Source organism: Salmo trutta, chromosome 35 (assembly GCF_901001165.1).
Source record: "Salmo trutta chromosome 35, fSalTru1.1, whole genome shotgun sequence".
NCBI lineage: Eukaryota > Metazoa > Chordata > Actinopteri > Salmoniformes > Salmonidae > Salmo > Salmo trutta.
In genome coordinates, this window is record NC_042991.1 from 33073764 (window position 1) to 33098465 (window position 24702).

General features: G+C 41.4%; 1 protein-coding gene across 2 annotated transcripts; it reads right to left on the reverse strand.

Annotated features, from left to right (window-relative positions):
• Positions 1–1695: 1695 nt before the first annotated feature.
• Positions 1696–23313, reverse strand: LOC115175110 (tumor necrosis factor alpha-induced protein 2). Of its 2 annotated transcripts, none has more exons than XM_029734304.1 (12): positions 23092–23313; positions 21889–22074; positions 20295–20982; positions 19066–19180; positions 18641–18763; positions 18146–18240; positions 14657–14749; positions 13954–14080; positions 6493–6618; positions 6162–6317; positions 4761–4882; positions 1696–2426 (listed from the first exon to the last, which is right to left on the reverse strand). In XM_029734304.1, the coding sequence occupies exons 1-12, from the start codon at positions 23141–23143 to the stop codon at positions 2255–2257; spliced, it is 2055 nt and encodes a 684-aa protein (XP_029590164.1). In that variant the 5' UTR covers positions 23144–23313; the 3' UTR covers positions 1696–2254. The 2 variants fall into 2 exon arrangements, with proteins under 2 accessions (XP_029590164.1, XP_029590165.1); XM_029734305.1 differs by lacking the exon at positions 23092–23313 and adding an exon at positions 22483–22618.
• Between the last annotated feature and the right edge of the window lie 1389 nt (positions 23314–24702).

Below are 24702 nucleotides of genomic sequence, written 5' to 3' on the forward strand. Positions count from 1 at the left end.
CAAAGTCAATACTTTGGTAGAGCCAAGAGTCTCTTGGGGTATGTCTCTATAAGCTTGGCACATCCAGCCACTGGGATTTTTGCCCATTCTTCAAGGCAAAACTGCTCTAGCTCCTTCAAGTTGGATGGGTTCCGCTGGTGTACAGCAATCTTTAAGTCATACAACAGATTTTCAATTGAATTTAGGTCTGGGCTTTGACTAGGCCATTCCAAGACATTTAAATGTTTCCCCTTAAACCACTCAAGTGTTGCTTTAGCAGTATGCTTAGGGTCATTGTCCTGCTGTTAGGTGAACCTCCGTCCCAGTCTCAAATCTCTGGAAGACTGAAACAGCTTTCCCTCAAGAATTTCCTCATATTTAGAGCCATCCATCATTCCTTCAATTCTGACCAGTTTCCCAGTCCCTGCCGATGAAAAACATCCCCACAGCATGATGCTGCCACCACCATGCTTCACTGTGGGGATGGTGTTCTCGGGGTGATGAGAGGTGTTGGGTTTGCGCCAGACATAGCATTTTCCTCGATGGCCAAAAATATCAATTTTAGTCTCATCTGACCAGAGTACCTTCTTCCATATGTTTGGGGAGTCTCCCAGCTGCCTTTCGGTGAACCCCAAATGTGTTTGCTTATTTTGTTCTTTAAGAAATTGCTTTTTTTTCTGGCCACTCTTCCGTAAAGCCCAGCTCTGTGGAATGTACGGCTTAAAGTGGTCCTATGGACAGATACTCCAATCTCCACTGTGGAGCTTTGCAGCTCCTTCAGGGTTATCTTTGGTCTCTTTGTTGCCTCTGATTTATGCCTTCCTTGCCTGGTCCGTGAGTTTGGTGGGCGGCCCTCTCTTGGCAGGTTTGTTGTGGTGTCATATTCTTTCAATTCTTTTATGATGGATTTAATGGTGCCCCGTGGGATGTTCAAAGTTTTGGATATTTTTTTTATAACCCAACCCTGATCTGTACTTCTCCACAACTTTGTCCCTGACCTGTTTGGAGAGCTCCTTGGTCTTCATGGTGCCGCTTGCTTGGTGGTGCCCCTTGCTTAGTGGTGTTGCAGACTGGGGCCTTTCAGAACAGGTGTATATATACTGAGATCATGTGATAGATCATGTGACACTTAGATTGCACACAGGTGGACTTTATTTAACAAATGATGTGACTACTGAAGGTAATTGGTTGCACCAGATCTTATTTAGGGGCGTCATAGGAAAGGGGGTGAATACATATGCACGCACCACTTTTCTGTTTTTTTTTTATTTTATTTTTTTAAACAAGTCATTTTTTTCATTTCACTTCACCAATTTGGACTATTTTGTGTATGTCCATTACATGAAATCCAAATAAAAATCAATTTAAATTACAGGTTGGAATGCAAAAAAATGCCAACGGGATTAATACTTTTGTAAGGCACTGTATTTGTATTATTTTCTACATTATTGAATAATAGTGAAGACATCAATACTATGAAAGAACACATATGGAATCATGTAGTAACCAAAACATGTTAAACAAATCAACATATATTTTACATTTTAAATTATTCAAAGTAGCCACCCGTTGCCTTGATGACAGCTTTGCACATTCTTGGCATTCCATCAACCAGATTCATGAGGAATGCTTTTCTAACAGTCTTGAAAGAGTTCCCACATATGCTGAGCACATACATTTATGAAGCATTGGAAAGCAACATAATCACACAGAAAAAAAAGTATTGGACCTATGTATTTCAAATCAAACGTTATTTGTCACATGCTTTATAAATGTCATGACCCATTCCCTTTAAGGTGAATCACCATTTTCTTAAACCATTTCACTAGCAGCCCAGTGGGCAAAACTAGTTACAATGACATAAATATGACATCTTTTATGAAAAGCAAAGGACATCTTTATAATCTGGTTAGATGATAACATACAAGATGATACATACAACATAACCAAAAAAGGACATCAGACTGTTAAATACCCATCACTAGCCGGCTACCACCTGGCTACTTAACCATGGACCTAAGAGGCTACTGCCCTATAGACTTCGAATCAATAGTCACTTTAATAATGTTTACATGCTTTACTCATCTCGTGTATATATATACTGTATTCTATTCTACTGTATTTTAGTCTCCGCTACACCTGCAATAACATCTGCTAAATATGTGTGTGACCAATACATTTGATTTGATTTGATAACAGAGACCAGTTAGTTGTAATCTGGATATATGACGTCTTCTCAACCAGAAAAACAGTTTACAACAAGAAAATAACACAATTAAGATGGCATGTGCCAAAATGTGCCTGCTGGAACCTTGGAAAAGAATGGTGGGTTGGTATTGGAGGAGGTGACTGTAGGACGGTTCACTTCCAGGCTCTCTTTGATGCCGCGGACATCAGCAGTGGATAGGTTGGCTTTGAGTGAGAGCAGGGCCGAGATCTGCCTCCAACTGAGAAAGGTGGAAGAGCAAAAAACAAAAGTTCATCAACAAAGTTCAAAACTGTCATTTTTTGTCCATTATATTGATCAACTGGGCTCCGAAGTGGCGCAGCGGTCTAAGGCACTGGATCTCAGTGCTAGAGGCGTCACTACAGACCCTGGTTCGTTTCCAGGCTGTATCATAACCGGCTGTGATTGGGAGTCCCACAGGGCGGCGCACAATTGGCCCAGCATCGTCCGGGTTTGGTCCGGGGTAGGCCATCATTGTAAATAAAAATTGGTTCTTAACTGATTTGCCTAGTTAAATAAAGGTTAAATATAATAAAACATGTATTATGTTGCATCAACATGTTTTGACCATGCCAGTTTACAATCCAAATAAAAATAAACAGTTCCCAATGTCTATATTAAGTCATGCTAAGCTTGAGAGAAAAGCCAGTATAAACAGAATGTGACAAATTTACAGTATAAACAGAAGGACATTTTCGTAAAAAAGGAGCAGAATAGTGGTAGAAAAAGTAGCAAGACTACTGGACTAGCCCACTAGCAGAGGTAATATTACTGTTGACTGTAGTAGGACAGTACTACAGCAGTAGTAGTAACGGTAGCAATAGTAACGGTATCATCAGTGGCAGTAGCTGCGTTAGTTCAGTAATAGTGATAGAGGAAGAAGTAATACAAATAGTAAAGCACTATAGCAGCTGTTGTAGCAACATTAGTAATAGTACTGCTCTCGTGTGTCTGGCATCTCTGCCTCGATACACTATTAGAAAAGAAGGTGCTATCTAGAGCCTAAAAGGGTTCTTCAGCTGTCTCCCCATAGGAGAACCCTTTTTGGTTCCAGGTAGAACCCTTTTTGGTTCCATGTAGAAGCATTTTGGTTCCATGTGGAACCATTTTGGTTCTACCTGGAACCAAAAAGGGGTAGAATAGTCTCAAACGGCACCCTATTCTCTACATTGTGCACTAATGTTGCACTATAATGGGAATAGGGTGCCATTTGGGATGCTCTAGCCCTGGCCTGTATTTTTCCACTGCACAGTGCTGGGGATAGCAGGGATCGCTGGCCGGTTCTAGACATCAGACAGGAGTCATATTACACCCCTTCTCTGTGCATCTCCCTCCCTCCCTCCCTCCCTCCCTCCCTGTATTAGTACATGACATAAGAGATGCCTCATATTGCATAGTCAGCCAGACACCTGAGATCCGCAGTGGAGGCCCTTGTTACCTAGGTTACCGCCCGGTGATACCTGACTTGCCCAGAGTTACCTCACTGCAACAACCCCCCCATAGGGCTTCATTTTAAGATATTGTGAGAGAATTAGAGGGAAGATAAGGAGATAATTGGATTCAAGGGACTCAAAATAACTAAGGATCAGCTATGGCTTGTATTTATAAATCAACAAGGCATTCATTGTCAAATAGAAATCAAAGAGCCTTTATTTCAATTTGGCTTATATTCACAAATATAATTAAATATTTTTAAAGGTGTGGCTCAGCTACCAGGGAGTCATTCTCTGAGTTCTATTTCCATTGTCTGTGTTCTATTTTCATTCTCCGTGTTCTATTTTCATTCTCCGTGTTCTATTTTCATTCTCCGTGTTCTATTTTCATTCTCCGTGTTCTATTTTCATTCTCCGTGTTCTATTTTCATTCTCCGTGTTCTATTTTCATTCTCTGTTCTTATTTCAATTCTCTGTTCTTATTTCAATTCTCTGTTCTTATTTCAATTCTCTGTTCTTATTTCAGTCTGTGTTCTTATTTCATTCTGTGTTCTAGTTTCATTCTCTGTGTTCTAGTTTCATTCTCTGTGTTCTAGTTTCATTCTCTGTGTTCTAGTTTCATCCTATGTGTTTCTTTTTCATTCTGTGTTCTAGTTTCATTCTATGCGTTCTATGTTCATTCTCTGTGTTCTATTTAAATCCTATGTGTTCTTTTGAGTGTGAACAACATCATGCAAGGACGAGTTTAGACAAAGCAGATGGCAAAGAAAGTGCAAGCAGAGATGTTGAGATCAAATTTGGCCCAAACAGCTGTGTTCAGCAGGATTAAGGCCAAGTTGATCTTTGACCACACAACTTTTATAATGGCGTTGCTGCTTATGTGAAATATGAAAGATATACAGGCAGACATGCCTTTTACACTTGGCCAACCCCACATTTAATCTGAGTGACCCATTTTATGTTAGTCCTGCGTCATGTGACTGAGGTACTGTGAATGTAGTACCAGGTCATGTCACTGGGATACCTTACATGTAGTACCAGGTTATGTGATTATGTGAATGTACTGTAGGTAAACTCTCCATCTGTCTTCAGCCTGTGGAGGATCTGTCTGTCTGTCTCACCTAAGGTCTGGGAAGTCCCGAGCCAGGGTGACGATCTCCAGCTGGATGCTTCCTGGGTCCTGCAGTCTGACCACCTCCGCCATTTTAGGGAGGACCTCACTCAGCCAGCTTATTTTGGACCCCTGTGGACAGTGGATAGGTCAAATTATGCATACTTTCATGTACAGTATTTATGTCTTCCATTTACTGTGTTATGGCTACTTTACTGTATAGCGATGTTTACATTCACTCTAAACTGTCAAGGCGGTGTACTAGAGGCGAAGTCAGGTGCAGGAGAGCAGAGTAATGATAACAGGCGCACTTTTATTTTTGTTCCAAAACGAGAGCACTACATAAATCAAACGCGCTCAAAACATGGGACATAACAAAAGTAAGGCGCGTAACAAAACACCACAATAACATGAAACAATTACACACAAAATACATGATGGGAAACAGAGGGTTAAATACAAGTAGATGATTGGGGAAATGAAAACCAGGTGTGTATGAAACAAGACCAATGGACATCTGAAAAATGAGCGGCGATGGCTAGAAAGCCGGTGACGTCGATCGCCGAACGAACAAGGGGAGGAGCCGACTTCGGCGGAAGTCGTGACATAAATAAAGTTGTATTTGATTTGATACTAATATCTATTGAGTGTCTAAATAAATAGAAGTTTAGGGGAAATCAGACCACAGCTGCAGTTTATGATACGTGGGTGATTTTACTTAGAGACTCGGCCTGGAGTCTGCCAAGTCATAACATGACCCAGATGGTGGTGGTTTTCAACCGATTTCCATGATGGGCTACAGAAAAGGCTCTCATGCATTCCAGTGGGCTTAGTCTAACTTGGGAGAACAACTTAACAGCCAAAAGAACGCTATATATAAAGTACCAGTCAAAGGTTTGGACACACCTTCTCATTCAAGGGGTTTTCTTAATTTTTACTATTGTCTAATAGTGAAGACATCAAAACTATGACATAACACATATGGAATCATGTAGTAACCAAAAAAGTGTTAAACAAATCAAAATATATTTTATACTTGAGAATCTTCAAAGTAGCCACCCTTTGCCTTGATGACAGCTTTGAAATAAAGAAAAACCCTGGAATGAGTAGGTGTATCCAAACTTTTGACTGGTACTGTACATCTCTAGCTTAAATGTACATTTTGATGGGGATTCTTTTAATATGTTACTCTAGGGGGTTATATTGTTGTTTAAATCATGTATTTCTTTGTTATTCTTTATGCATCATAAACATTTGAAATAAAACAATTCTTAGAATAAATGTTTTGAAGTGTATTTGAGTTGGTTTTGTGTGTATAATGCTATTACTTTCATATGTTTGTGTACACACACGCTCAAGCTATATTAACTGCAATATGAGGTGTGTGTGTGTGCGCGTCTTCAGTGCTTACCGCTTCAGTAAAGTAGGTGCTCAGTGTGCTGCTGTCGTCAGCAAGTAACTTGGCTGCTGCCTCCTGCTGCTCCTTGTCTTTCAGCCTCATCTTCCTCTTCATCATCCTCTTCACATACTCCACCATCATCTCCCTGTGGAGCCGGCCCACCAGCTCCTACACACACACACACACACACACACACACACACACACAGACACACAAATGTCACTGTGTGCGTAATGTCACTGTGTGTGTGTGTGTGTGTGTGTGTGTGTGTGTGTGTGCGTGTGTGTGTGCGTGTGTCTTTGTTTTCACACATCTGTTAGCGTGTGTGTGAGTGTAACCTTACCTCCATACAGATGGGTTTGAGGTCTGTGAATTGCTGCATGTGTCTGTCCAGTTTCCCCAGAACTTCATCCAGTACCATCTGACCCCCAGTAAACCAGGCCTGCGTCCACAGCCTACGGTACTGCACCTGAGGAGACAGGAAGTCATGGAGAGGTCAATATCTGACCTTGAAGCAGTTGATACCAGTGGTCAGAACATGCGAAAACTTTGCAGTTGTACTGCCATAACAACTTCATATTAGTTCAAGTTAAAATCAATTCCCTCATTTGTAAACAATTTGAATTTGTTTTATTAATAATATGCATCAACTGTTTCATCACAAGTGAAGATCAAAGTAAAACATTATGGAGAATAACATGGACAATCTGTAACCCACAAAGATGGTCCAGGCCATGTGATTTGAGTGGTCACTTGGACGACCACATTGTACCATTGTAACCTACAATCACACTTTGCACTTCAAACATTGTGGCTTTGATAATGATGGTTGGAAACCATTTAGGAGGGAATTCTCCTGAATGCTTATATTTATTCTACTTCCTTCCTACCATTAGGTTAGATAAGAAAAACAAATAAAGCACCTCCAGCCTCTCCCCATATGTGACCTTCTTGTTGTGTGCATATACGGACATGTACAGTGCATTCGGAAAGTATTCAGAGCCCATTACTTTTTCCACATTTTGTTACGTTACAGCCTTATTCTAAAATGGATTCAATCATTTTCCCTCTCATCAATCTACACACAATTACCCATAATGACAAAGCAAAAACTGCTTAAAAAAACTGAAATATCACATTTACATAAGTATTCAGACCCTTTACTCAGTACTTTGTTGACGCACATTTGGCAGTGATTACAGGCTCAAGTCTTCTTGGGTATGATGATACAAGGACGCTACAAGCTTGGCACACCTGTATTTGGGGAGTTTCTCACATTTGTTTTTGCAGATCCTTTCAAGCGTCGCTGCACAGGTATTTTCAGGTCTTTCTAGAGATGTTCGATCGGGTTCAAGTCCGGGCTCTGGCTGGGACACTCAAGGACATTCAGAGAATTGTCCCAAAGCCACTCCTGCGTTGTCTTGGCTGTGTGCTTAGGGTCGTTGTCCTGTTGGATCCTGAATCTTCACCCCAGTTTGAGGTCCTGAGCGCTCTGGAGCAGGTTTTCATCAAGGATCTCTCTGTACTTTGCACAGTTCATCTTTCCCTCGATTCTGACTAGTCTCCCAGTCTCTGCCGCTGAAAAACATCCCTACAACATGTTGCTGCCACCACCATGCTTCACCGTAGGGATGGTGCCAGCTTTCCTCCAGACGTGACGCTTGGCATTCAGGCCAAAGAGCTCAATCTTGGTTTCATCAGACCAGAGAATCTTGTTTCTCATGGTCTGAGAGTCTTTAGGTGCCTTTTGGCAACTCCAAGAGGGCTGTCATGTGCCTTTTACTGAGGAGTGGCTTCCGTCTGGCCACTCTACCATAAAGGCCTGATTGGTGGACTGCTGCAGAGATGGTTATCCTTCTGGAAGATTCTCCCATCTCCACAGAGGAACTCTGGAGCTCTGTCAGAGTGACCATTCTGACTTTGGTCATGTCCCTGACCAAGGCCCTTCTCCCCCGATTGCTCAGAAGATTCTTGGTGGTTCTAAACTTCTTCCATGATGGAGGTCAATGTGTTCTTGGGGACCTTCAATGCTGCAGAAATGTGTTGGTACCCTTCCCCAGATCTGTGCCTTGACGCAATCCTGTCTCAGAGCTCTACAGATCATTTCTTTGACCTCGTGGCTTGGTTTTTGGACTGTCAACTGTGAGACCTCATATAGACATTTGTGTGCCTTTCCAAATCATGTCCAATCAATTTAATTTACCACAGGTGGACTCCAATCAAGTTGTTGAAACATCTCAAGGATGATCAGTGGAAACAGGATGCACCTGAGCTCAATCTCGAAGTCTCATAGCAAAGGTTCTGAAAACGTATGTCAATAAGGTATTTCTTTTTTTTATAAATTTGCACACATTTCTAAAAACCTCTTTTTGCTTTTTCACAAAGGGGTATTGTGTGTAGATTGACGAGGGAAAAATGTAATTGAATCAATTTTTAGAATAAGGCTGTAACGTAAGAAAATGTAAAAAAAGACAAGAGCTCTGAATACTTTCCGAATGCACTGTACATGTAACTGATAGATACATTTAAAACATGAACATGTAGTGTGTGTGTATGTAAATTGTAAAGTATTTTGTCTGCAATGTATTTTTCATTATATGTCGGACCCCAGTAAGACTAGCTGTCGCCGTTGGCATCGGCTAATAGGGATCCTAATGAGTCAAAATCAAACCAATCAAAGGTAGTGGAAACATTCCAGTGATCTGACTCCAAATGCCTGTTTTGTTGTTTTCCTCTTCTTAAACAGATAACTAGCTGTTATAAAGGCAGATTCTATTTTCTTCCATTTCGTTTCAATGTTGTTGTATTTTTGACAAGTTGTTGGTATTATAATATGTCCTTTTTTTAAATATATATAAAGTAAATCTGTGCTACAATTCTGCACATTCAATAACACCTCATTTAAACGTAACTTTACATTAAGGGCATATGACATACTTATTCTTATTCTAAAATGAATTCATAAAGAAAAATCCTTATCAATCTACACACAATACCCCACAATGACAAAGTGAAAATAGGTTTTAAACATTTTTGCAAATGTATTAAAAATTTAAAACTGAAATACCTTATTTACATAAGTATTGAGATCTTGTTCCCATTGATCATCCTTGAGATGTATCTAAAACTTGATTGGATGGCGCCGCCAGATATGGCAGCTCTGCTTCTAGCTCCTAAGCAACTTTGCAGTATTTCGTTTTTTGTATGATATTTATTACATTATTAGCCCAGAATTTTTTTTGTGTTACAGCCGGAAAGAACTTTTGGATATCCGAGTGGCGGTACCTCACCAGCATTACGACCAAGAATACGACTTTCCCGAATTGGATCCTTTGTTCTTACCCCCCAGGGCAATTTAACTTATTCCAGAGGCAGCTCCGAAACACCACCGGCAGAGAAGAGGTATTAAGAGTGGACTTCTAGTCTGACTTAGGAGGTGTGCACACCATCCACCGCTTCCGAGTATATTACTCGCTAATGTTCATTCTCTGACTAATAAAGTAGACGAGCTCAGGGCGAGGATCTCCTTCCAGAGAGACATCAGGGATTGTAACATACTCTGTTTCACAGAGACATGGCTCTCTCACGATATTCTATCCCCGTCAATACAGCCTCTGCGTCCCAAATTTACGAGAGGTTACATGTTCACCTTCCACTTGCCCCAGCCAACCTCCTTCTCCCCAAACCTCAGCAACCTTTGCGCACAGGAAGCAACGTTTAAGAGGAAAGGAGAACACAAGACCAGGAGGGAACAGACAGGAAAGTTAGAACATGACAAAACCAACCAATGGTCAGTCACATAACACTCAGGAACAGGGCACACAAGAGACCGTATCTCTACAAACAACATCTCCCAACGGTTCATAGTCACTTCTCAACGGTTCAGTCATTTCCCAACGATTCATAGTCACTCCAACGGTTCATAGTCACTCCAACGGTTCATAGTCACTCCAACGGTTCAGTTGAGCACACCAGACCACAACAAGAGAAAATACAATCACACCGGGCACCACAGAAAGAGAGATGAGATATGGAGCTTCCCCAAAACCTACAATAACTCAACCCTAATCTTCATGCAGATTTGCAGTGGGTAATTATGCACTGTAGCCCGCTGGAAAGGAAGTAACCCCCCAGCACGCTGGTAGATTCCACCAAGCCACGGATGTGCTCCCGAGACAACTGCTCAGTCCACAGACACCACACAAAAATAACAAACATTAACAATGCCCAACATATTCCAAAAATGAAACACGTCGCTAAGCCTATCAGGGGAAAAAGGCTATAGCTCCGGGTAGTAAGTTTCACTACCCTACCCAAATCTCCCACCGAGGTACACAGCTGATTGTACTCACCTCAGACCAACGTCCCAACAGCAAGTAGAACAAGCGTTTCCAGGCTAGGCAGGGGCCTGGAAACTAACCAATGTATTCTCTCCAACACAGCACACAAACCAAACAAACAAAGGCAACCAGTACTGAGCACCAAACTCAAACTAACAAAGAAAGCACCTCAATTTAACATACCTCCACGTTTTCTCCCAAACACAAGTTCAAGATCCCGGATGAGCTCCCACTTGTTACGAACCGGCTCAGAGTTCGCAACAAAAGGGAGACAACGTGGAGACAAGGAGTATCAAAAATATATATTTATTAGATACCATAACTAGCACAACCAAAAACAAGGTGTCTGCATGGAGAGAGTCTCCCCAATGACTGTGGAAGAGGTGCCTTTATCCTGGGACACACCCGAGCCCAGGTGTTTCCCATCTAGCTGACGACCCTTCCAACTCCGCCCACCGGCATCCTAATAAGGAACAAGAGCAAAGAGAGAAATACAGCAGACAGAGTGGGAGGGTCGTCACACAGTACATTGCACAGACAGGAATAAAGAACTCTCCGGGAAGAAGAATGGTGGGGGTGTATGTTTCCTGATTAACTACTCATGGTGTAAATGTGATAAAATACAGAAACTCAAGTCCTTTTCTTCACTCGACCTAAAATACCTCACAATCAAATGCCAACCGTATTACCTCCCAAGAGAATTCTCTTCGGTTATAGTCACAGCCGTGTGTATTCCCCCCTCAAGCCGATACCATGACGGCCCTGAAAGAACTACACTGGACTTTATGCAAACTGGAAACCACATCCTGAGGCCGCATTTATTGTCGCTGGTGATTTAACAAAGCAAATTTGAGGAAAACTCTACTGAAGTTCTACCAACACAATTACTGTAGTACTCACTCTGGAAAAACATTGGACCACTGCTACTCAACTTTTTGAAATGCCTACAAGGCCTACAAATCTGATCACGACTCTATTTTGCTCCTCCCTTCCTATAGACAGAAACTCAAACAGGAAGTACCCGGTCAATTCAACGCTGGTCTGACCAATTGAAATCCATGCTTCAAAATTGTTTTGCTCACGCGGACTGGGATATGTTCCGGGTAGCCTCTGAGAATAACATCGATGAATACACATATACGGTGAGTGAGTTCATCAGGAAGTGTATAGGAGCTGTTGTACCCACTGTGACTATTAAAACCTACCCAAACCGGAAACCGTGGATGATAGCAGCCTTCGCGCAAAACTGAAAGCGCGAACCACCGCATTTAACCATGGCAAGGTTACTGGAAATATGGCCGAAAACAAACAGTGTAGTTATTCCCTCCGTAAGGCAATCAAACAGGTAAAATGTCAGTACAGAGACAAAGTGGAGTCGCAATTCAACGGCTCAGGGGGAAAACCAATCACGTTGCGGACACTGATGTATTGCTTCCGGACAAGCGAAACACCTTCCTCGCCTGCTCTGAGGATAACACAGTGCCACCGACACGACCCGCTACCAAAGGACTGTGGCCGACGTGGCCGACGTGAATAAGCCATTTAAGCGTGTTAACCCTCACAAGGCTGCCAGCCCAGACGGCATCCCAAGCCACATCCTCAGAGCATGCGCAGACCACCTGGCTGGAGTGTTTACAGTGTTTATTCAATCTCTTCCTATCCCAGTCTGCTGTGCCCACTTGTACCCAAGAAAGCCAAGGTAACTGAAGTAAATGACTATTGCCCTGTAGCACTCACTTCTGTCATCATGAAGTGCTTTGAGAGGCTAGTTAAGGATCATATAACCTCTACCTTACCTGACACCCTAGACCCACTTCAATGTGCTTATCGCCCCAATAGATCCACAGACAATGCAATCGCCATCACACTGCACACTGCTCTATTCCATCTGGACAAGAGGAATGCCTATGTAAGAATTCTGTTCATTGACTATAGCTCAGAATTCAACACTATTGTACCCTTCAAGCTCATCATTAAGCTCGGGGCCCTGGCTTTGAACCCAACCCTTTGCAACTGGGTCCTGACGGGCAACCCCCAGCTGGTGAAGGTAGGAAACAACACCTCTACTTCGCTGATCCTCAACACAGTGTGTGGTCAGCCCCCTCCTGTACTCCCTGTTCACCCATGACTGCATGGCCCCGCACGCCTCCAACTCAATCATCAAGTTTGCAGATGACAGAACAGTAGTAGGCCTGATTACCAACAATGACGAGACAGCCTACAGAGAGGAGGTGAGGGCCCTGGGAGAGTGGTGCCAGGAAAATAACCTCTCACTCAACAAAACAAAGTAGCTGATCATGGACTTCAGGAAACAGCAGAGGAAGCACGCCCCGATCCACATTGAAGGGACCGCAGTGGAGAAGGTGGAAAGCTTCAAGTTCCTCGGCGTACACATCACTGACGATCTTACCTCACTGAGCTATAGCTCATAGGCTTTTCAACCAACATGGGTATTTGGGTTTTATGCAAAGGTCAAAAGGAGCGCAGTTCAACGAACCACCTCTGCAACACACACATTCTCTTATTGATTGTAGGATATGCTATCAGTTTGCACACAGTGGAATCGGCCTTGATGTCAAAACAGAGTTTGTTTTCGGTCATGAGGGGATAGCGGATAAAATAAACTGGATTGATTGATGAGTCCAAAACCAAAAGGAAACTACATTGGAAATAAGTCAGTGGAGCTCCGAGACAGAATTGTGTCGAGGCACAGATCTGGGGAAGGGTACCAAAACATTTCTGCAGCATTGAAGGTCCCCAAGAACACAACGACCTCCATCATAAATGGAACAAGTTTGGAACCACCAAGAATCTTCCTAGAGTTGGCCGCCCGGCCAAACTGAGCAATCGGGAGAGAAGGGCCATGGTCAGGGAGCTGACCAAGAACACGATAGTTACTCTGACAGAGCGCCAGAATTGCTATGTGGAGATGGGAAAATCTTCTAGAAGGATAACCATCTCTGCAGCACTCCCTCCGATCAGGCCTTCATGGTAGAGTGACCAGACGGAAGACACTTCTCAGTAAAAGGCACATGGCAACCCTCTTGGAGTTTGCCTAAAGGTACCTAAAGGACTCGGACCATGAGAAGCAAGATTATCTGGTCTGATTGAACTCTTTGGCCTGAATGCCAAGCATCACATCTGGAGGAAACCTGGCACCATCCCTACAGTGACGCATGGTGGTGCAGCAGCATCATGCTGTGGGGATGTTTTTCAGCGGCAGGGACTGGGAGACTAGTCAGGATCGAGGGAAAGACGAACAGAGCAAAGTACTTCGGTGGCTTCGGGACAAGTCTCTCAAGTAACTTGTGGGTAAGTCAAAATCATCTAATTTGAGAAAGGTTGTCTGGGATTTTGAACTAGATGCCAAAAGTCAACCAAATGAACGGTGCAGATGTAACGTTGTACATTGGAGTATTGCTAGACTATTATGCTTGGTGTCTCTGCTGTCCCATGTAGCCTACCCTGAGCTCCTCATGTATGGGGCCGGTGAAGTATCCGTAGCCACAGTCTCTCAGGTCTGCCAATGTGGACATACAGCATGTCTTGATCTCTTCTGGGATTGACTCCTCTCTTCTCACTATGAAGTCTCTGTAAAGGAGGATCCAATGTCATTACATCAATGTTGGATTTATGAAGTCATATAAGAGGTTGGGAGGATTGGAGGGATAGAATGACAATGGCAGTTCAAAGGTAGTTTCAATCATCGAGCTGACAAGGTCAAACTTTGTCAAGGCAGAACTGTTCCCCCGGGTGCCAATGACATGGATGTCGATTAAGGCAGCCCCTCGCAGCTCTCTGATTCAGAAGGGTTGGGTTAAATGCGGAAGACACATTTTCAGTTGAATGCATTCAGTTACAACTGACCTTTCCCTTTCCTGGAGTGTCCAAAAGTAGGTAGATAAGTAGAACAAATGATACAACTTCAGATTATGAGACTGCATGCATGTAGATCAAGACTATTTCATGAGATTGGGGATTAGTAGAAACAAAAAGCATATATGAAATGCTTATTTAGTGCTTAAGAATGCTTTATGTAAGGATTATACGTGTGTTATGAAGCTCGTGTGTAGCTAGCTACCCTTCAAATACCAAGCAAATTAACACAGAAAATGTGATTTCATGAAACAAATGACTTGGTGAAATGAACAACAGTTGTTAGCCTACCTGAATTGTTCAATGTTAAGCAGGTTAGCTTTCACGACTGCCTGAGTGTTCTCCCGTCTTCCCTTCACAAATTCTTCAAGAGATCTCTTATAGCTGCAAATATACATTGTACAAAATGTCATCATGTATCTCCAGGTTCTTTTTGATTATGTCAGTAAAATGTTGAATAATAACACTGCAGTACATATTCCTCATTTATGCAACAGGTGGGTCTAATCCTGAATGCTGATTGGTTTAAAACTGCATTCCAGCCGGTGTCTATTCCACAAGTTATCTATGACTTTAAAATGCCTATTTACTCTGTTCCATCTGACTGCGCAATCCACTGTCTCATCAGCCCAGCCAAGCAACTATAAAAAGCAGACATTATGTCACATTTCTTTTAGACTAACGTTTAGTTTTCAACAGCGGAGATTTGTTTAAACATTGCTGTCTGTCTCGCCCGACATTTGCAACATTGTTTCAATATGAAAATTCGATCTCCAGCTGTCCCATAATAATGAACGAGTCAGAACGAGACAGACAGACAGGCAGCATTTCTTAGCCAGTCGAAGTCATGTATCAGATGGCATCATTTTTAAAGATATATACAAAGAAATGTCAATTGAAAAAAGGTAAAATGAAACGAAGTGCAGCTAGTTTGTAGTCTTTCCAGCTTCAGTTTGAAGTGATTGTTTTAGCTGTGTTGTTGGCTAGCTCCTCTGAACAACAGTGTCCTGACGAGTGAACACATTTTTTATGCCAGCCGAAATCGGGCCTCATTAGTTAATTGTTATGGATGTATCCAAACAAATGTCACTAGAAAACAGCTTAAACAAATGCAAATATAGATACTTTGCTGTTATTCTGGCTTTTTGACGTGACTGTAAGTTAGCCGTAGTTGACTAGCTAGCAAGCAAGGGATAAGAAAGTTGCCAGCCATTATGGCAATGGAACATTTAGACTGAGCAACTGGGTCGCGTCCATAAATACAGAACAAAAAGACTGAACAACTGGGTCGCGTCCATAAATACAGAACAAAAAGACTGAACGACTGGGTCGCGTTCATAAATACAGAACAAAAAGACTGAACGACTGGGTCGCGTCCATAAGTACAGAACAAAAAGACTGAACGACTGGGTCGCGTCCATAAATACAGAACAAAAAGACTGAACAACTGGGTCGCGTCCATAAATACAGAACAAAAAGACTGAACAACTGGGTCGCGTCCATAAGTACAGAACAAAAAGACTGAACTGGGTCGCGTCTCTGGCAACCAAACCGATAGAATGAACGACCAGCCGGCTTGGGTAGCAACCCTAGATTTGTTTTGGGACTATATCTTGTGGAAGGATGAAATAGTATGAATAAATGAATAAAAATAAAGTTATTTGAATATGTTGGTAACCCATTGTATAAAAGTGATAATGCTCTCGAAGCCGACATCGTCTCAGGCCTAACAACACCCTTGTCAATATGTCCTCCAAACACTGGCTTTTCATATGGAACGCCGTTTGGGTCTTTGCGTGTCAAAAACAATACATGTCAAATAACACTATTTGACACGTCAAATAAGTTTTTAATTTGACACGTCAAATAACACAATTCTATTATAGAATGTTGCGTGTGCTGAACTTTCACGTGCAAGCCAAGCTCCACCACTACGAGCAGTAGCACTGTCAAAGCTGTACAACAAAATAAAAGTCTGCAAACAAGCACACAGTGTGATATACCTGCCACGAACGATGAGTTTACAATACCGTGTTGGTGATAAGGCATTATTTTTTCAACCGAATGGGGAAAACGTCTGTGTGAGCATTTGAAATAAGATCAGGTTCAAACTGATCAGGATCAAACTGATTTTGCTAATATCTTTGATACAGATGTTATTAGCAGCTTCTGCGGTAGCTAGCTTGACTGGTACAATAAATGTGGCTGAATTCAGTGGTTTCAGAGTCCCGCAATAAGAGCTACGATGCTAATGTTCTCTGGGTGTCTCAGAGTAGTCTGATACCTCATGTCATTGATCCACAATCCATAGGCAAGGCTGTACAGTGAAATAAGTATGGCCCACAATGCAATTCTAAACTCTAATACATCCAGTGTGATTTCAACAGCTTTTTGTCAAATTAACAAATGATTGTATTTTGTTGAATTTATATAACAACATTCAAACCATGGTTTATTCAATTATGGCATAATTCCACTATTTGTATTCATTTGCATCACTGTCAATGACAGACTAGCAAACCGTTAATTCCACTATTGTGGTTAATCCTTATTGTGGCTAGATTCATATAGGTGGGGCCGACCACCATTAATCAAATAAGACCTATATTTTGCAACAGCTAATGGGGATCCTAATAAAATACCCAAATTATAAATTAGGGGTATTTTAAATGATGAAACCTAGCTAGACAGTTAGCTAGCTATAGCTACCGAAACAGATGTCGTTTTGCTGTGTTTTTGGGGAAGAACTTTGTTTGCATCCATCAGCTATGACCAGTGTAACAGTGTAGGTTCCGTCCCTCTCTTCGCCCCAACCCGGTCTCGAACCAGGGACCCTTGCACACATCAACAACTGACACCCCACGAAGCATCGTTACCCATCGCGCCACAAAAGCCGCGGCCCTTGCAACGCAAGGGGAAACCCTACTTCAAGTCTCAGATCGAGTGACGTCACTGATTGAAATGCTATTAGCGCACACCACCGCTAACTAACTAGCCATTTCTCATCGGTTACACCAGCACTGTCCAGAGGCGGGTGCGCGAGACAAAACTATACCAGCATCATAGCATACGTGCCGGTGAATCGTTATGACATATGAAATACGAGTGATAGTGTAATCAATGTGTAATAACTACGTAAAAAATGTACGAACATGTTAAATTATTATGTGATGTGCAGTCATATTCAGGTCCTGATTGGTCAACAAACTTATTTGACATGCAAAGACCCAAACGGCATTCCATATTCTCTGACATTATCACTTAATTGTAGCATACATATCCATTATAAACTAAACAAGGTCAAAGACAGTCTGCAACAAGACAGTGTAGATAGAACACCAAGGTTGAATTACCAACTTTTCCCAGGAAAAAGGTAATGTAGAATTATGCAATTTGTCTGTGTGGCTGTGAAACCAGAACATAGTAAGCTAATTGAATGGCTATGAGCATGATGCTGGATATCAACGTGCATGTTCACCAGTAAAATATTATTTTGTTCAGTGTGGACAAGCCTAAGCCAAACCATTCAAACTTAATGCAAAAACGAATTTGGTTTTCAATAGAAACTTGGTGAATAAGTTCAGAAGAACAATGGAAAAGCAAACGTTCAACAACGACAGGATATGTTCATTAAGGCACACAACCTAAATATTTTGCAATGGAAAAGGAAAATCAGCGTTACTTATTGGAAAAGTCCAGGTAGTCTCTCTCTGTTTCAGTCCATTTGGTGCCTAAGGAGCACGACCCAGTAGCCAGAGCTATAAGGAATGGTTACACTACCTTATCAAGAAGCTGTCCAGCTGACGCAAGATTCTCTGGGCTTTAGCCTCACTGCCCAGAATAGTCCTGGCCTCTCTCATGGCCCCATCAACAGCCTAGTTAACAGAACAACATACAGTATTAGCACATAAAACCTGACCCTGTACAGTCAACATAGCTTAGAGCAGGGATGGGATTCATTCCATGTCAACTCAATTCAGTGTAGAAATGTATCAAATTCAGTGCATTTATTAAATTTTTCTGATTTATAGTGCTCATTGTTTTGAGGTCTGAAAATATCAGACAAACTTTGGCTTTGGAGGTTAATGTCAGTTTAAATGGAATTATGTTCAGGTTGACATGTTAATATGAAGCTTGTATAAAACCATGCGGGAGAAAAAACTACTTCATATCTGTAGTATGAAAACGAAGAAGAACATGTTCAGGTCAAAGACAGAGTAGGGCTAAACACAGAAAAGTACTAGAAGACGTAGTAGTAATCCAATAGGTATCAACCTGTATGATGTCAATGGCCAGAGGACAGAAGCAGTACCCGTCAATGAGTTCTGGACTCTTTCCACTGAGCCAACCCTCCTCCTTCTTACTGAGAGCCTTGGAGAACCAGGTCCTGACTGTACTCTGAAAACGACATAGCACAGGTCATCACAAGTCTGTAAGTTTGACACTATAGTTCTGAAAGACATTGTATACAACATTATAAAATAGTAAATTATTTCCAATTCTAAAGCACTCTGAAAGTAGCCTGGTCCCAGATATGTTTGTACTATCTTGCCAAACCCTATGGTCATTAAGACACCATAGCAGTTGGCAAGACAGCACAAACAGATCTGGGACCAGGCTACTCTGAAAGGATTGTCTAGAAATATACACATGGATTTAGCCTGTTCATTTGATTTAGCTGTTTCTGGCATCCTTTTTACCTCTTTTTGTAGTAGATACTGCTCCTCCAATGTTGTGAAATCCTTCTCAGATAAAAGAGTTCCCAAAGACTCAATGTTGATGTGCCCCTCAAGGTCTTTGTGTTTTAAGATGTCACTGAAACAGATATAAAAATGGTATAACATGTTGCAAATGACATCATGTCATTGATAGAAACCATACGAGAACTCTCAGAAACACTCAAAGACTGTACAAGGCAGGAGGATAATGTAAGCAAACTTGAGCAATCAGCTATGCCAAATATGCAGCATTTTAGTTTGCAGACATTTTAAAAAGGGGAACTAGCCTTTTTTCAGGAAGTTCGGGATTTTATTTTAAATGGTTCCTCACCCTGAAAGTATTGAGCATCTTAGCATCTGCCACAAACAGGGCACACTGGGCACAGATGTTAGTTCATCACCTGGTTTTGATTTACATTTGGTTGAGTTGTCAACTACCGTCAATTCAATGTGAAATCAACCAAAAATGTAACTCTATCATTGGATTTGGTATAAATTTGGGTGAAAACAAAATTCCATTAGGTTGAAGACTTTTTGGAAATCCAAATAGTTTTCCATGTTGATTCAACCAGTGTTTGCCCAGTGGGATGGTTCCAGCCACTACAAACTTGTCACGACTTCCGCCGAAGTTGGTGCCTCTCCTTTTTCGGGCGGCGTTCGGCGGTCATCGTCACCGGCTTTCTAGCTGCCACCGATCCATGTTTCTTTATCCATTTGTTATGTCTTTATTGTTCACACCTGGTTCCCATTTTGTTGTGATTACTTCCCTATTTAAACCCTCTGGTATTCATGATTTTTTGTGTGTTATTGTTTTACTGTTGGTTGTGTTCGTTGTATGTATAGTTATTGTTTTATCCCTGCATGGATTTTGTATGATTAACTTTTCCAAGAGTAAAATACGTATGTTTTACTCAGTTCGGTGTCCTGCGACTGACTCTATTTCTCATCTCATATACACGGACACTGACAAAACTTCAGCTAACTTTAGCCACTACTAGCTAACAATCAATGGAAGTGATAGGGGAAATTGTGCAATTTTCTAAATGTAATGGCCCAATCAACTCAAATCAACTACATATGCAGTTTGACATCACTTAAATGTGATTTGGACATTTTAAAAATAAAATTGCACAATTGCCCTTATCACTTCCACTGATTGTTAACAAGCCTTTCAAGAATCCAGGGCAACTGCCCTCCCATTTCCCACTTACTTTGGATAGTAATTGTTCACCCAGCAGAGGAGGTAGTTACAGTCATCCACATCGAGCCCAGAGCGGGCCAGTTCTGTTAACCTTGCTGAGAACTTCTGATGGTAAAGTCTCACGTACAAGTTGCACACGTCAAAGTCTGGGGGGTAGCAGTCCCTTATGTCCCTGGCCACCCTGAGAATGGTCTCCTTCAGACGCTTGCCCATCCTACATACCTCCCTTTTCATGGACGTTGACAGGTTGTCCACATTGCTAACGCTAATATTGTCCTCCTCCACTGCCGCATTCCTCATTTGAGATTCCACCATTTTTTCAAGCAGGGTGTCGTGGGTGAGCCGGCACTGGTGTGGCCGCCACACGGGGGCCTCCCTGCTGCCCTCGGGCCGCCCTTCCCATTGCTGGTCCTTCTCTTCCAGCAGCATTATGGTTTCCACCGCACTCCGAAGTATCTCTAGGTGTTCTCCTGAGGGTGTGGAACTAAAGGTGGTGTGAACTGCCATCCATAAGTGGAGCAGCAGGGTTTCATAGTCTTTTTGGAGCATGTCTTTATCGTCCTCGTTGCAAACCTGACCCAACCCCTCTACAGTCATGGTTTCTTGGCCAAAGAGCTGGTCCTCTCGCAAAAGCAACTGCTGGCAAGCCTCCACCAAGCGATTTTCCTTCAGGTTCTCTATAAAGTCCAAAGCCACCTCTGAAAAAAATACAAGTAGAATTCAGGCGAATGGTTATGACAATCACAGACCACCAAGTACAGTAATTGAATAGTTATTTTGTGCAGTCTGTACGTGACAATGAACGGTGACATAAATATGTTGTGGCAATAATTTCTCATGGTGAAAGACAATATAATATGATACTGATTTCTTTCATTTAGAATTCCTCTTTAAGGATGATAAATCTGACAAATCATTATATTGAGGTAGTAGGCTAGTACTTCATACAGGCTACATCATAGCACATGTATTGTATCCGGCAAAAGTTTGAACACACCTACTCATTCAAGGGTTTTTCTTTATTTTGACTATTTTCTACATTGTAGAATAGTGAAGACATCAAAACTATGAAATAACACATATGGAATCATGTACTTACCAAAAATGTTACAATTGTTTAACAAATCAAAATATATGTTATATTTGAGATTCTTCAAAGTAGCCACCCTTTGTCTTGATGACAGCTTTGCACACTCTTGGCATTCTCTCAACCAGCTTTATAAGGAATGCTTTTCCAAAAGTCTTGAAGGAGTTCTCACATATGCTGAGCACTTGTTGACTGCCTTTCCTTCACTCTGCATTCCAATTCATCCCAAACCATCTCAATTGGGTTGAGGTCGGGTTCTACTTGTTTAACACTTTTTTAGTTAATACATGATTCCATATGTGTTATTTCATAGTTTTGATGTCTTCACTATTATTCCACAATGTAGAAAATAATAAAAATAAAGAAAAACCCTTGAATGAGTAGGTGTGTCCAAAACATCCAAAACATTAATTAACCTTAAAGTAGGCTATAGCCTATATAAATTATGCACACATTCTAACATCAGAGAGAACGCCGAATATAACTTCTGACCAATTAATACTGTAGCTAAATATACCTGTTTGAGGAGGATTGCTCTCCACTATGGGTTTGGGGCTCCGTGGACTTGGCACAAAGCCTAGTATTTTGTGCATTTTCAGTTTATGCCTAAACCTCCCATGTACTGTTTTGGGACTGCCCTCCATTGCAGGTGATAGATTAACAGTCGCTGGCACCGGGTCGTGTCCAACCGCACCCACCTCCTCTGTGAAAAAAAAATGAATTTTGTACAGTCGTAAATATTTTCTCTTCATAAAACCTATCAGGGCATTGCACGATTTTTTTTATATCACTTATTATCAAACCACACCTTACTTTTCATTGTTGCACGGGTAAAATCAGGCAAACAAACTGGATACGAAGTTATAGGCCACAATAGTGGGTTCCCGTTATAACATAGGCATAACTGAACACACGGTTTCTATTAAAACTATTTCACCGCAGGCGCGCATCTTGAGCAAAATAATTTTGCCGTTCTCTCTCTTATAGCCGAAGTTGAGTGAAGCTTACTTAGCCAAAACAACACCACACAGGCAGACACATATTTTTTGTTATTTAATATTTAATAACGTGCCCAAAAAAGGTGCACAAAGGCCAATAAAAATGTGCCTACCTTTCATGCTCTCAGAACATTCGGTACCTACTCGTAACCTAATAGTGGCAGATAGACCTGTAGACTAGGCTTTGGTATAAACAATTGCTGTACAGAGGGCGGAGACAACGGCGTAGATAGCCTACATCTGACAAACGACTGCTATTCATCATTATCAAAGACAATAATTCGCAATACTTTACAAAACTTAATGTATCATTAGGAAAACATTATTTGAATGTCATTCTTATGAGACACTTGCAGATAAAATGTAAATCATGATGAGAATAACAACGTTGATGTTACTTTTCATTCTGTCCCTCCCACATAAATTGCATCAGATATTAAAAAGACCACGTTTAATATTCCCCTCGTCATTTCCCACTCCACTCTTCAATCTCATCTTCCAATGTGATGAAAGTCAACCTCTTACAAAATCACTGAACAAATGTGAAATGATCACCTGCTGTATATTACAACCACTAAAAATGTAATCCTATAATTTAGAATGTGCTGTATATCGTAGTAGTAGTGGGCGTCAACAAAAGGCTATTCATATATATTAATACATTACAACCTTTGCATATTGTAGGCTATGTATATGTGTTATGCTATATGTATTTATCTTACCTTTAGTCTTCCTCGGTCTCCTGGGCAGTATGTGGAGAGCAGAAAACTTCATTGTGAATAGCAGAATGAACAAGGCTTGCAGCAGCTCTTCAATATCACACTCTACTCAAGACTGAAGAACTCCACTGTGTCAGCTGTTTATATTGATTGCCCACAGATCTGAGCGTTTCTCTTTGTGCATATGGTAGGGGGATACCATGGGCTTTTCTGGAGGAAGTCATTTCCCCCTTCAGTTTCTATTTATCTTAAATTTGCTTCCTGCTTTCCACTCACTGCAATTGCCTTATCTATTCCCCAAATGAAAATAATGTATACCTTAAAGAGGCAATCTGGAATTCAAACAACCAGAAAGCGGTCACCCTGCCACTTTTTGGTAAACAGTTGGTGCTGGAGAAATGTTACCATTCTCAGATTCATTGACATAGCTCAACATGAGATCAAAATGATAGTTTGAACCATGTTTTAAAGATACACAATGTTTGTTTACAGTTTACAAACATTGGAGTAAAAAACAAGCTTATATTTTGGTTTGTGAAAGAATACGACTAAGATCAACTAAGCTGGTGAGACATTTATAAGTTATATCATTTAATAATCAATGGCTATATATCATTCATTTAAAAGTCCCAGAAAGGATGTACCAATCACATATGGCCTCATTTATTAGTATAAATTAGATCATGACATTTTCCAATAGATGCAGTGAGAACTCCACAACTGCATTGTTCTGTGTGGAGTGCTACTAAATTTGGAGGATAGTTATGTCCCTAGCCGGTATTAAACCTGTAGCTAAGGCTAGGAATTGGCAGGGACCTTCGGATACGATACGATATGTATTCTATATGCATCATCATTCTATATTTACTGCGATTCAATACTGCTTTTTTTTATTGCAATTCGATGTTTCAAACATCTTGCTGACTATATTTGTCTGCTGCAGAGGGACAAGAGAGAGCCATGAGAAAAGTTTTGATCAGTCATGAAAATAAAAATGCTTAAAACATGTTAGCTCACTATTTTAAAAAGAAAATGGAGAACAACCTATAGAAAGAGAAATAGCAGAGTTTTGGTGCAGGTACAGCTGACTAGTGCTAGCTAACGTTAATTACCTAGCAATTGATATTTGGTGTCATAGTATCAGTTATAATATCATCAAAAAAATAATATTGCAATACCGTACTACTGCATACATGTTTTCACCATCAATACCTGCGACCTATCCTGTCAAGGCTATAGCACCATAGAAACTGTTCCTAAGGAAAATATAATTGCTAGAGGTGTAATGTACCTAACCCTGTGAATGCTACAGTAGGAGTTCAGAGGGGATAGTCTCTAGGACTTTAGGGTGGAACCTCTGACCAATTAATACTGTAGCTAAATATACCTGTTGGAGGAGGATTGCTCTCCACTCTGCAGGTGGTGCTGGGTTTGGGGCTCCGTTGACGTCGCACAAAGCCTGGTATATTGGGTATTTTTAGTTTCTGCCTAAACCTCTCATGTACTGTTTTGGGACTTTCCAACATTGCAGGCAATAAATTCACATTCGCTGCTGTAACCGATGTGAAATGGCTAGCTAGTTAGCGGGGTGCACACAAATAGCGTTTCAATCGG

Bases quoted from the DNA above. Each gene is read 5' to 3' on its own strand.
- LOC115175110 (XM_029734304.1), bottom strand. From the start codon at position 23,143: ATGAAGTTTTCTGCTCTCCACATACTGCCCAGGAGACCGAGGAAGACT. The intron at 22,075-23,091 runs GTAAGATAAATA...TTTTTTTCACAG, and splicing joins GAGACCGAGGAAGACTAAAG to AGGAGGTGGGTGCGGTTGGA. The intron at 14,081-14,656 runs GTAGGCTAACAA...CCTCCTTTACAG, and splicing joins CTTAACATTGAACAATTCAG to AGACTTCATAGTGAGAAGAG.